Here is a 13661-nt window from a genome sequence, read left to right as displayed (position 1 = left end):
AGAGTTTATTCAATGAGTGAGCATGTGAGCGCGACAGACTGATAGGAGTGTGAAGTCAACATGATTGTGTGCATGGGAGTGTGTGTGTGTCTGTATCTAAGAGAGGCAGGATATTGAGTAAAGTTAGTGGATGACCTTGGGGCAGGAATGCGCAAGCAAGACTGATGAGGAGTGAACCACAGAGACACACGCACACACGCAATATCAATATGTCAAGCCCAATGTTGCAGGATGTCATTCAAAGTGCTCTGTTTTCTTTAGGCACTCAACTAATATCTGACCAGCTACAGAACGAAACCAAAAAAAAAAAGTGCACCACAACTTTTTAGGAGACACCAAGCGTTGGTTTTTTTCCTTTTATTCATTTATTTATTCTCATAATATTTCTTCTTCTTTTTTCTTCTGCAATAAAACCAAAAAAGGTACATGCTGATAAATTAACAAGTAACCCAATAGCAACAATTTCAGCAATTATTTTAATAATTTTTAAGCAAGAAAAAGAAAAGAAATTCACTGGCATTGCCCTTTTTGGTGAAACTTTGTCCACTTCTGATTGATGAAATAATTAACTGTGAGAACAAAAAAATCAGCCTACAGTGGTTCATGAAATTATGAGATTTACTTTTCATGAATAATATTTTATTACCAGCCTGCCACAACAAGGCCAGCAATAAAGAAAAACTAAATCTTTTTTCACTGTGGTTTTCTAGAAGAGTAGATGGCTGTCCTTCTGCTCAGCAGCTGGACAGTCACACACATGCACACAAACAGTTGGAAGTTGCCCAGTGCAGCCTATATTGCTGGCCACTGTGCAGCTCCACTGGAGCAGGTGCACATTCAGCCTGTGTTCAAGGGCATCTCTCCAGCCGTGATGGATGGATGAGTGCCTCCTGTTCAATTTATCTATTCTGATCTCCATCGTCATCCTGCAGATTTAAAAATGGTGACTTCAATGTCACCGTTTGGCTCAACTCCTCTTAAACTGCAGTCAAGAGCACACAAGCCAGCAGTGCATGTCAGCAGGTAAGAGGAATCATCAAAGCTTATTATGTCTGGTGTTTCTGTTTAAATCTTCTTTTTGGGACGAGTGAGGTAAAACTGTACAATGACGTGAGCAAAATATCTGACCAAACACCACCACCGCCTTTTTCAAAGAGATATCTGAGCCACACAGTGGAACAATGGACCCTACCTCCCTGCTTCTGGTCACTGAGTGACTCCACTGTGGCAACAGGAGGCTTTAAGAGCTGAGAGCGCCCCTGTTAAGCTGAAACTATTATTTTATCAAGTAAAAACAAACCCGCGATGAAAAAGAAACTACTTCGGCAGCATATGCATTTTGACTTCATAATCTCAATGTTGTGTGTATGTTACACACTAACAGCTGATTCCACATTGTCTCCTTCGCTTTTTACCAGATATTCTAAGTATCCCGATCACGTTCAAAACAGCCATTAATAACTTTGTCGGAGGTGGTTGCTTCTTTCTTCTGATTGGGCTATTGCTTCACTCACAACAAAATGGTAGACCCAACTCTACTGCTCATTTATGTAAAAGTTGATCCCAACAAACTCGCGTGGATGCCTGCAGAGATGTGACACAGGAGGTGGTAAATTCCAAGCAGCGCAGAGATACCTGCTCCAGCTGCAGAGTCAACATTTGAACTCGCAGATCTCGTCAGGACAACAGTGATCCCGATGCTGACAGCTTCCCCCCAAACCCTTAACAGGCGGTACTAAGCCCAGGTTCAACAAACAGCAAACCACCGCCGCGTGCCACGGGCCATATGACTCACACCTGTGACAGGTCCTCCGATCATAAACAGAAAAGCCGCTGCTAATTTACATCCAAGCATGGCAACAAAACCCCGGACACACGGATGGGACTTAAAGAAGAGTAACCACTTCCTAGGATTTATTTCCAGCTCTGAACTGGCGTGATGCCGCTTTAGAGGCAGCAATAATACAGAAGACTATCGTGATGAGGGTAAAACATACGCCACGCATGATACGCAGGTAGATGGCGCGGGATTTTAGGGCAGAATAGAGGTGAGTGTGTTTCACACGCTGACACTAGAGCCGTGCACATATGCGAGGCAACTTGATCCGTGAATCGGCTGTTGGCCCCTCGTCTAACGGAACAGTCCACCAAAGAGACACCTGCGAACGGATTCGCAGTCAAGTCGGTTTCGCTTCTGTCAGCGAGCGGTGGGGTCATTGTCGCAAGGCAACAAATTAAAGATAGGGGGGGGGGAACAAACGCTCACCTCTTTTGTGTTGACGACGCCTCTCACGTATTTCCCGAGGACTGAATCCATGCAGAGGACGCTGGACAGCACGGCCAGGCACAGGAGTCTCTCCCCGACCCTCACCTCCATCTTTCTCTCTCCTCAGCTGCCGCTCGTCTGCTCTCCGAGCTCCCAGAAGCCAGTCTCCGCGCGAGAGCGCGCGTTGACGGAGAGAGAGAGGAATCAGGCGCGCTCGCGCCGGCTGCCTCAATGCATGTGCCCCCCCTCCGGCAGGTGAAGCTGGATGGCGGTTGTTTAGGAGGGAGGGGGTGGCGGCTGCCGAGCGCGCGCACGGTTCCGCTCGTGCTTCGTCAATGCGACATGTCCACACGCTCAAAATGCCATGGCTGATTACAATCATGTTTCCATTAGAGGTCACGCACTTCTAATGAAGTTGCGCTGAGACAGATGCTGGTTGGTCTCCTGGCCCCAAATATGATATTACTAACCAGAAGAATCAGCGGCAACGTGACTCAATGGGCCGAGTTACTTGGAAAATTACCCATGAGAAAAAGATGGGGGGGGGGGGGGGGGGTTCCATCATTTAGGTATAGGGCATTTTTAGGATGTAAAATGCTGTTACAATAAAATTACTATATGCAAACTTAAGTATTACTTTGTTACAGTTCCAATTGAAGTGGATGAAATAGAGCCAATTTACATATTTACTTGCGGTTGTGTTGTTCGAGTCACACAATCACCTTTATGACCACGTTGATCTGTAAAATAATTGTAGCAATCAGAAGTTCAGCAGTTTGAGAGCTTGCAGGTCTTTGCATGTGCAATGTGGAGAGAAGTGGCATCACATGAAAACACTCATGCAAATGGCAAGCGCCTCAAAACTACTTAAGAGTACTTTTTCATTTCGCACCTCTCTGCAGAGAGCCGTCTGTGCTGTGTACTTTTGGTTTTAGATGACACTTTTTAGCTAAAGGTCACACTTCTTATTGACCTTTTCCAAAGTCTAAGCTGAATCAAAATGTTAGAAAAGTTAATTTAAGCAATTTCGTTGTCCAAAAATGTAATCCCGAATCCTAATTCAATTTGTATAAAAAGTCATATCTGATTGAATTATAACCAGTATGTCATAGTCTGTGACTTTTAGTTAACCTTTTGTGAGATCAATGATAAACAAAGGTTAATTCAAAAAATTTAAATACAAAAACAGCAGGGTTCATGTCAGAATTTTATTTGGATAAAAATCAACAAAGGAAGTAACTAGCCTGGCGCAGCAGACACATCACCCTAACGTGGAACCTGCAAAGAAATGCAGTCAAAAATCAATCTACAACCAATCTGATTAACAAATTTAAGTAAAAATATCTACATAAATCATAATATTTAATATACATTCTTTTTATTCATGGGTTTGCACTTACGGTGTTTTTAAAGAACAGCAACAAAACAAACTTAAAAACATCTCACTTTTATAGTCTATGGCTTGTCATGTATACAAGCTTTTTTTTTTTTAAAGGCTAATCATATTCTACATCAGAACTGTTGCAGTGCAATTTGCATATGGAGTGCAGGCAGACTATGACACTGACTAGCACCTGCATTTTCAATGAGAACAGTGAACATTAAGCAGTAATGTCAGCACATCTCTGTTACAAGACTCTGGCTTCAGTCTTTGGTTCAACTTGAAACTTTATCCATAAATGAATGACATGTAACATTTCTGCAAAGTGCTTAAAGTCAGTTTAACACAGAGGTGTTTGTAAAGGAAGCAAGCTTCAAGGAACCTACATATGAGCTGTGAAGTGAGTCAAACATATTGCACCAAAAAAAAAAAAAAAAAAAAAAAAAAAGTGATGGAGGAAGCAGGGAATGAAAAGAAAAAAATATTGTGCTGGTGTGTAACTACACAGGTTTGCTGCAAATGTTGCTCCAATGGCTCATGTTGTAGCAGTATTGCACTTAGCATTGCATTTCACTGGAAACAGCCTGAGGCAAAGAAAATCTCTAGTGAATAGAGTCAAACTGTAGAGGTATACTGCACGACTTGAGACTGAATTAATAATAATAATAACAACAATAACAACACAGCTATATTAAACAACTACCACAGCAGCTGCTCATTAAACAAAATAAACACACGAGACAACATCAACCGAGCTTTAAATGAATCAATACTGAACAAAATATTTCAGCTAATAGTTGTAGGCAGCATTAAAGCACCAAACGGTTCAACAAAAGAAGCAAAAATGAGAATCAGCAAGCCTGTCTGATCAGAACACCACAAGGACTCCCTGGTCCACCGCCTGCACTCAGGTTAGCCTGATGCTCGAGGGTCATCAAGGATATGAGGCATAGGAAGGCCTATAAGAATTTGACACAATTTAAACAAAATCAAAATAAAGCAAGTTAACTCAAATTCCTTATAGAAGAAACTGCTAATGGCCCGTCACCTTTGTTGTTCATCCTGTGCGGTGTTGACTTCAGTATGGATGAGGTTGTGTACATTATATCAGATAAAAACTGTTGTCTCACAGAGGCTTGACTACATTAGAGACATCTCTCAACAACAGCTAATTAATACTATGAATAGTTTAGAGTGTGAAGTGCCATTCCTGTCTGATATGAACACAACACAAAGAGGTCGTGTTTCTCAACACGTAGCAGACAACTGTGATTATGTGTGCAGCCATTCTCCATTTCAGCCACAGACAGAGGCACAGAGCGGGGAGAGGGGAGGGAGGTGACATGTTCAAGCTTTGCTTAAATTAAACTTGTACTGAGCGACAGTGCAACTACTGCAAAAGTGCACAGTGAGCATAAACAGCGGCTAGTAAAGCAAACACTTGCTTCGGCCCAGCATCTCGGAAAGAGCGACTGTATAACTTTCTTCCTCTTCTCGGTCCTTGTTCTCTCCATCAATCTGACTAAAAATACTGCAGTAAGTACTTGAAGCTGACAACTGAGTATGGTATAATCCTGTAGCATGACTTTCCTACTGAAAATCCTGCTCTTGAACAGGGGGAGGATTTTGCTCTCTGAGCATCAGCTAAATCCAATTCATCACACAGCATCCCTCTCTACAGACCTGACAACCCCAGCCCTCTTACCAGGCAAGGGCAGGACAGTGCCAGCATTGTTGGCATCTATATTTACTTAGACGTGATAATTTAAAAAAAGAAAAAAAAAAGAAAAAAAGAAAGAAAGAAAGAAAAAGAGTTGTCAGGCAGGAAATCCCACAGCTACAGAGAAGTGGCACTTTGACACAGTCCCTACTGTGCAGAGAAGTAGTGAACAGTAGCACACAATCAGTGACCAGGGCAACTTGAGAGGAAATCACTGTAGTGAAATTTTAAATGTGTATTGATAGCTGAGAGCTGGACTTTCTGCTGCTGTAACAAAAAAAGGAAAAAAAAAGAAAAAAAGAAAAAACATTTTAAAATATCAAAGCAATGATTGTCACTGAAAGACCTACAAGATGTATCCTAAGTGTACTTGTCTACAAACGAATGCAGTCCAGTCTTTGTACTAGCATTATTATATCACTACAAAAATGCACAAGGCAGGGCACTCTGTGCCTGTGTAATGTTCTACATTTACTCTGATCATTGTATATTGCTGAGGGTAGAACAGAAGCTTAATTGGAAAGGCCAGCGATGTCAGAACAGCTGCTGCTACACACACACACAAAAGCAGAGGTAAATATTCAGCACACTGAAAAACATGGGGGGAAAGAAATGAAAAGAGTTCATTATATAATATAGAACAGAAAAGAACATTTAAGCCTGGCATAACTGCAATAAAAACTGATATAAATAACAAAACTAATACTACTGCATAGAATTCATAAAATGATTTTAAACTGCAACAAATATGAGAAAAGAAGTGAATCAATTATCCAGTTTCAAGTGTTTCACGCTGTTGTTCTAGCTTTGTAATTCTATTTTGGAGAGAGTCTACACAGTTACCATCCACAAAGTGAGCTGTATTGACTGCTAAACTGGCGTAATTGAGAACACAATGTGGAGCTATTAAGTGTTATTTAGAGTCGCTCCCTAACGGACAAATGGCCATTCTGATAGAGGTGACTCCACACTGAAGCATATAGTGTCCCTACTACTATCTGATTAGGGCCTCGAATCACTGCCTCGGCCTATATGAATCACCCATTCAGGCCTCGTCTCGAGAATAGTCTGTGCCTCTTTATGTTCGAGCCTTTGCTGCCTCACAGCAACTCTGTTAAGTACGACTGCTGTGTGTGTGTGGGTGAGTGCTGGTCTTTGATCTAAGTAGCTGCTAAATAATTTTATTCTAAAACATGACTGTCTCTTGTGGGTGCGTTCACTTTGTCTGCCAGATTTGCGTTGGTGTATAATGGTGCACAGACAAGTGGCAGGAATTGTAAAGCAGAGGAAGTTATATTTCAGTGCTCCTCCTCTGCTGTTTTTTTGTCTCTCAAACACTGGGCGATATGCTAGACTGCATTTCCCACCCCCTGTCTGTTTTCAGGATGCTTTGCCTTGCATATAGGCACTACGCTGCCTAAATTTGTCCGACTTTCATTTACTCCTTCTCTCTTCGCTCCTCGAGTGAAATGCAGTCCCCCTTTTTTATTATATACCCTTATTTAAGCCCCAATGCCACCAGCATCAGTGTTATTCTGGGCTGCCACAGCAACTGCGCCCTCCCCATCAGCAATTTTAGCCCCTCTCCCGACAGCTAGCTCTCCTCCCTCAGTGGGGCCAACAAAGAGAGAACTGGTTTCCCCTGAAGATGCTGACACACCCCCGTCGGTCCGTTCCAACTTGCGGTGCTTCCGTGGCTCTGGGGGTGTGTCCTGTGTGAAGACGGCGCGAATTCGCTCCACGCAGACATTGGCAGCCTCCCTCGTCTCCCTTGAGAGTTGAGATAGGCTGAGAAAGCCATGGGGTAAGTCGTCCACCACACAGAGAGTGACGGGCTGGTTTATGTTCCTCAAACGCTTGGCAAACATTACAGAGTCGTCCAGCATGGGGTCTAGTGCACAAGCCTGAGGGTGGGGAGAGAGAGGAAAAGAAGGGTTAGAAATGGTGAGAAGCAAATCTGGATTCCCTTCAGACATGTCATGAATCTTAATTAGTGGATGAAGAAAACGAAGCCAAGCATCCTCAGTCTCTTTTGTCCCCAATTTCTTTACATTCTCACTGACTCACTCCAGCGAATTAAAAAAAAAAAACCAAAAACCCAACAACAACAAAAATAAGAAAAGAGAAAAGGAAAAACATAACTTTAACCTACCCTCTCTCTCCCATCACACTGTTTCACTTCAATATCTGTAAACCACGTACATCTTTTGGTATGCTGTCAGTTAACACTTTAATGCCTCTGCAGCACCATGTATAGTATATAATGCATCGAAAGAGATTGTGTAATACAATCAAAAGCTCCAACTCCAGCCAGTGATGACACCATTGCCCCCCAAGTCTCAACTTTTAAGTGAACAATAAGTCTTCAGAAAGTGCTCAGAAGACTAGACAGTAAATATGTACAGTTATGTGACACACAGTTAAACTCCATCTACTGAGGGAGGCTGCGCTTCCACAGAAAACTCCATAGCCACTACCATGGGAGCATGTGCTTTTGCCAGTCTACCTTTATAATGCTCAACTTATACTTGAAGTTGAATCTCACACACGTTCTCACAGAAAACACTTTGCTATAAAATATAGACTACTGTTAGCACACAATGAGTAACGCAAACAATAGATTTGTACAAGTAACCTGCGAACCAGTAATTTCAGTAATTAACCGTTTACGTCCTCTTACCACTATGTGTACAGGTGGCAGCCCTTTCAGCATGCTGTCAGGGGCTAGCAGAGGTGAGCAGAAAGGATCCTTGACCACTGGAGAGCTCTCCACCTTCATCTCTGCTAGTTGCTCTGAGCGCAGTGGCTCAAACCCAAGAGGAAATTCCCTGGGGTGCTCCTGCTGTGAGCCCTCCTCTCCAGCAGGGGGTGGTATGGCCACTGAAGACAGGTCAGTGATCACTGAGGGATCTTCATCTTTGGCAAAGAAGAAACTGACATCTTCTGGCTACATAAAGGATGAGAAAATATTAGGTTAGTTCAAAGGATATCTTTATATCAATAAAAAATAAGAAAGGCTAAAACATTTTTACAAGAAAAGTTGGTTTTATAAGTCCTATAAAGTTTATTCTATCCATCTGGATTCAGTTTTCAATGGGAGAACTGCTTCATCACTCGTCCAAATGACTTCTTCAATCTAAGCTGACTGCAGGTTTCCCCAAACTTACTAAACATTACAGTTGCATAATGACTGAAACTTGCACCACTGCCTAGCGATGAGCCATGAGCCACAGTTATGTAAACACACACGCCACTTTGTCCTTGGAAAAATCTTGGCTCAGTGCCTGACTCTTGGCTGAGCGATTCCCATTTCAGAAGGAAAAGCATATTTAATATCTTACGTCACCTCTGCTTGCTAATTTTGCTTGCGCCAGCCACTAATCCAGTGTGCCTGCGAGAAAATATGAGGATAATCTGCAACACCTTGCCAGTACTCGCACAACCAAAACCTTTTGATATCCTGTCAGCATTTCAAAGCCAAATCTGTTTGTGAGGGATGGGTGACACAATCTCGGATGAGTTCATCAAAGTGACACATGCACATCACTACAGGGTAGACAGCATTGTTTGATCAACGGCCAAAATATTTCAATGCCCCAAAAATGTTCGACCTCTTAAAAAGGCTACAACTGCGTGCCAAATCCTTTTAAAGCAAGCTGAAAGCAGAGATATCCTGATCAAAGACAAGAGGCTAGTGGGATTTCACTTCACTAAAGTGGTGCTACAATCATCATTAAATTACCCATTGTCAAATAACGACAGGTTTAATTCTCACAATGATTCCCACTAACAGCCAGGTGTTATTAAAGAAACAGATCTTGGCCATTTAATACTGTTAGGTTCTTCTGCATAAGAGCATCAGCTGAAAGCAAGCTGTTCAAGCATGACCTACAGCACGCTCAGAGAGCAGCGGTGCACTGCTGGGAATGGGATTGCTGTAGGATCCCAAGTTCTGGCACGTCTGGCTCTTCACTGATAATTTCCTGTTGGGGAACTCCGAAAGATCCGTGGGGACAGGTGGGTCTGTATGAGGAGAAGAGATGTTCGCCTCCGAAATGCTCTTCCTCACTGCATCTAGGAAGCAAGGACAGAAGGAACCATATTGATGAATGCACAACTGAAATTAAGAATGCCAATGAGAAACAAACATATAGTACAATTAAGTTTCAGAAACGACACAGGATTGACAGATCAGAGCATATTAAGAATGAAGAGGGCATTTAGTTCATTTGGACTAACCACAGTTGAAGGACACATGAAAAATAACACTGGTGACACACAATCACTTTCACTTCATCTACTGTTTCCACTTATCATATGTCCTCTGGTTGACAGCCAATAGTTAAAAGCCTAGAATGCAAATTGAGCTACATCTGGAAGAGATGAGAAGTAGGTGGAGAAAATTCAAAAAGTGCTGTCACACGATGATAGCATCTGCCCGCCCTGAACTGTCAAAACACAGCAGTTAGTAGCTGGTCTCACAAAGCTCTACCAATCTCCTATCTCTTTAATAATGAACCATCTCAGCACCATGATGGCCTTTTACTAATGTACACCCACCAATGATACTCTCATTAGACTGGGCTTGCAGCTGTGGGGGTGTCACCAAGGTAAGGGGCACACCATGAAAATTACAATTCGCCACCAGATTTACGGTGGCTACAATTAACAATTACTGTCAATGCTTTGCTATCCCAAAGATGAGAACTGATATGAATATGGACACAGGAGTACTACACAAATGGTTTGGCTAAAGCAATAATTAGTTAGATGCTGCATAAGAAGTTCTCATATCACTGACCTCTTTCATGAGAGGTGTAAATGAACTTGGGGAACACTTATATTAATTGGCTCAATGAAAACACAGAATGTGGGAGATATACACCCACACATATCTGAGCAGGGGCAGATGACCAAGACATGGACAGACTGCAACTGCCTATCAAATACATTCAAGCCACACCTAATGTTCCAACCTGACAACTAACAACTATAACAGTTACTTGTATACCTGTGGCTTCTGTTGGTGCCTCTGGTGCTGTGCTGGTGGAGGCTGGAGCTCTGCTAGAATCGAGCAGAGAGTGGATCCAGTTGGAGGCTCCCTGTCGGAAATCTCGCAGCAGAAGTGCAGTGTCTCTCCTCACCAGGCTCAGCGTGCTCACCTTCTCCACCTGCTTCTCGGTCTGTGGCCCACTGCCTGGAGAAGAAGACATAAAAGAAGGAAGTAAATGTACAAAATGGATAAAAGTGTTTGTTATTCTTCAGTAAGCACAAATGAATAACAACAGAGAAGACAGGAAAGCAATAATAAGAGAGGTATAATAGTCCAGTAAACGCTGACAGAGTGCATTCAATACTGCCATACAATTATTTGCAAAGCCAACAATACACAATGTGGACAGCAGGAAGGAACAGAAAAATGATGAGTGTTTTAGTTCAGTTATTGAAAGGAGAGTCAGCATAGCCAATCTCTTTGTCACAAATTGTTAGCCAATTCCTGCAGTCATTCATTGTCCTCAGTTCTCCTGCCTTGTGAAACTAAAATTCATCTCTCTCACACACACACACACACACACACACACACACACGGTTGGTGATATTAAAGTCCTGTTTGTGGCACATTAGTATATGTGAGGGGGCAAACTCCTCAAGATGGGTGGTGACCATGGTGGCCATTTAGAAGTCGGCCATCTTGGATACAACTTTTGTTTTTTTTTCAATAGGAAGAGGGCCATGTAACACATCAAACTTATTGGTAATGTCACAAGAAAAAACAATGGTGTGCTTGGTTTCAACGTACCAATCAATTATGTTCTAGAATCGATTCTCACATTAAAATATCGATATTTTAGTAATTTAGGGTAAATTTGTAGTTTATCATTAACAGGAACACAGTGGAAAGAAACTATAACATTCGGATTGTCTACATTCAAAGGAACTACTTCCTCTTCTGCCTTTCATAGTTATGTGCGAAATACAGCTGTATTAATGTCTCGCAACCGCTGGCGTGCGCACTCACAACAATGGCTGAGCGTAATTGGAGTCATGTGCGGATTTATTTTATCTCCACAAACAGCTGAGACGTAGTTTGCGATACATGTGGCAAAAAAGTGCTCCAAGAGTGAGGTGTTGTGGCCATACTTGCAAACCTTGAGAACTCAGAATTAGAGAGATATTCAAAAGGGCTGTTGGGGTGGGGGGGGGGTGATAAATACATTTTACAGTGTTTATTTATCGGATAAAATACATTAAATGTCACCATTATTATTGACCGGCCTGGAAACAGCGGGGGTGTCCAAATTCAGAGGCTGCTTCCACCTGAGGACCCGGCCTTCGCGGCCTAAAGAAAACCGGGTAGCACGTCACGAGCTCCCTCCGTGGAGTGAAACTCGGCCGTCTGCTCCTTGCTATCTAAAATATAACCGGGCGCTGACGTAAACTCTCAACCGTTTCACGCTTCTCTTTAATCGTTTTCTGTTTGACGTTTATTCAGCTGTGTGAAAACCCCAGAGGAACCCACCCGATGGATTAATAAAGTTACATTTAATTTAATCTAATCGAATAACTTTAATCTCAGCCAAACCGATTTACCCACGAACAAATAAAACACTGAAAAAGCCAAACAAGAACATTTTTAAGTTATCAAAGTGACTTATATATCATGTTTAACCCGAGTAGCGCAAGACCGCGGGGGTTTGAAAACGATGTGTCGGTTGGCTCAGATATTTGAAGTTTACACAGCTACATTCTCACCTGAAAATATGTTAAACGTTTTTTTTGCGACCCAGAAAGAGAAATAAGAGTAATATTAAAACTAAGTAGCTGTCGTCATTGTTGGAGACTGGAATTGGCTGGGCCGCGCTATGAATTCTGCAATATGGTTTTTCAATTTTGTTGTCCAGGTGGAAAATTCAGAGAAATTTGGGAGAATGGTGGCGCCGGGAGATTTTCGGGAGGGGCACTGAAATTCCGGATTCTCCCGGAAAAATCGGGAGGGTTGGCATGTATGGTTGTGGCAACATCACTAACCTTGTCAAACACCTCAGAGTAAATCATATCACAGAATATGACGAGCGTATGTTGAGACGAACTGAAGAGGAGGACAGGGACAGGTGCTGCTAGGGCGAGACAGACGTCTCTCACGGAGTCCTTTAGTGCTGCAGGCAGGCAAGGTGTTCAAATAGCCACAACTTCAGTTTTTTATTTCTATATGATAAACCCTGCATTAAGCGATAAGAACAAGTAATCTGATGTCCTATAATCATTATTATGCTATAATTTGAGATACAATAAATAAAATAAGTTTTTGTACAAAGTACCGGTATCGGATCAGTATCGTCGATACCACCCTGAATATTACTTGGTATCGGATATCACTACTCAACAGTGCAGGTTTCTTCCTTCTAGCTGCAGATTTAATCTGCCAAGATGCAGATTTAAGAACTCATTTCTCCCTGCCGTTGTTGGCCTCCTGAATATAGTGATGTAACTCTAGGGTTTTTTGTGTGAGTTGTTTGTGTGTTGAGCTGAAAACTTGACCTTTTATCTTTTAATGTTTGTTACCCACCTGACAACTTATTTCAATAAAAATTTATCATACATCCAGTAGAGTAAAGCTGTCACCTGGTGGTTGACCAATATGTTTATGTAATGTATAACAAGGAGTAGACAGATGTGCTCGACAGAAACGAAAAATAGGATTCAACTTAAATCTCAACTTCAGGTAAAAATCAGAAATACACACATGCACACAAACCTACCTGCGTAGGCACTGAGACACCTAGAGAGCACACTGAGTGGCAGCAGGGGATCCATGAGTGTTAGCAGACGGGAAGGGGATGCGTAGGCTGTCAGCAGGGTAGCTGGATAGGCTGCCACGATGCCATCTGGCATTCGCACACCAAAAGCAGCAGCTCGCATCGATGTCGTCACACATAAATTGCCTCCTGCACTGTCACCAGCCAGACACACCTTCTCTCCAGTCCACCCTGTAAGGAAAAATAAATAAAAATGATAGACTTCTGGTACAAGGACGGATAGAAAGAAAAGTAATTCACAGGGAAAACTTTGAAAAATGAGATAACATGAAGGGGACAAGAACTTCTTTTTTTTATACATCTTTTCTAAAGGGAAAAAAAACTATGACATTACTGAAATGAAAGAAGAAGAAAAAAGGCAGTGTAACAGCAACACTCTCTTTTCTGTTCACCATTGTGGTAATAGGCAGCTCTTGTAACTAGGGTTTCCCTATCTACTTCATAGCCATGATATTGAGGACTTGTACTACAGCAGTA

General features: G+C 42.2%; 2 protein-coding genes across 4 annotated transcripts in view; both read right to left on the bottom strand.

The window, feature by feature from the left end:
* Positions 1-2558, bottom strand: part of tmem145 (transmembrane protein 145) — a 41585-nt gene extending 39027 nt beyond the window's left edge. The window contains exon 1 of the mRNA XM_082552096.1: positions 2267-2558. Within this exon, the coding sequence (XP_082408222.1) occupies positions 2267-2377 (111 nt within the window). The 5' untranslated portion in view covers positions 2378-2558. The remainder of the gene's footprint in view (positions 1-2266) is intronic.
* A 902-nt stretch (positions 2559-3460) lies between these two features.
* The window catches only part of lipeb (lipase, hormone-sensitive b), a 28542-nt gene continuing 18341 nt past the window's right edge, over positions 3461-13661 (bottom strand). For all 3 annotated transcript variants that reach the window (XM_082551963.1, XM_082551964.1, XM_082551965.1), the window contains 5 exons: positions 13128-13355; positions 10379-10564; positions 9260-9441; positions 8048-8314; positions 3461-7271 (listed from right to left, as the gene is read on the bottom strand). In XM_082551963.1, coding sequence (XP_082408089.1) covers positions 6870-7271; positions 8048-8314; positions 9260-9441; positions 10379-10564; positions 13128-13355 — 1265 coding nt within the window. In that variant the 3' untranslated portion in view covers positions 3461-6869. The remainder of the gene's footprint in view (positions 7272-8047; positions 8315-9259; positions 9442-10378; positions 10565-13127; positions 13356-13661) is intronic.

This window comes from Aulonocara stuartgranti (assembly GCF_965226115.1).
Source record: "Aulonocara stuartgranti genome assembly, chromosome: 11".
Taxonomy (NCBI): domain Eukaryota; kingdom Metazoa; phylum Chordata; class Actinopteri; order Cichliformes; family Cichlidae; genus Aulonocara; species Aulonocara stuartgranti.
Note: the sequence above shows the minus strand (reverse complement) of the source record. Positions and strands in the feature narration are given on the sequence as shown.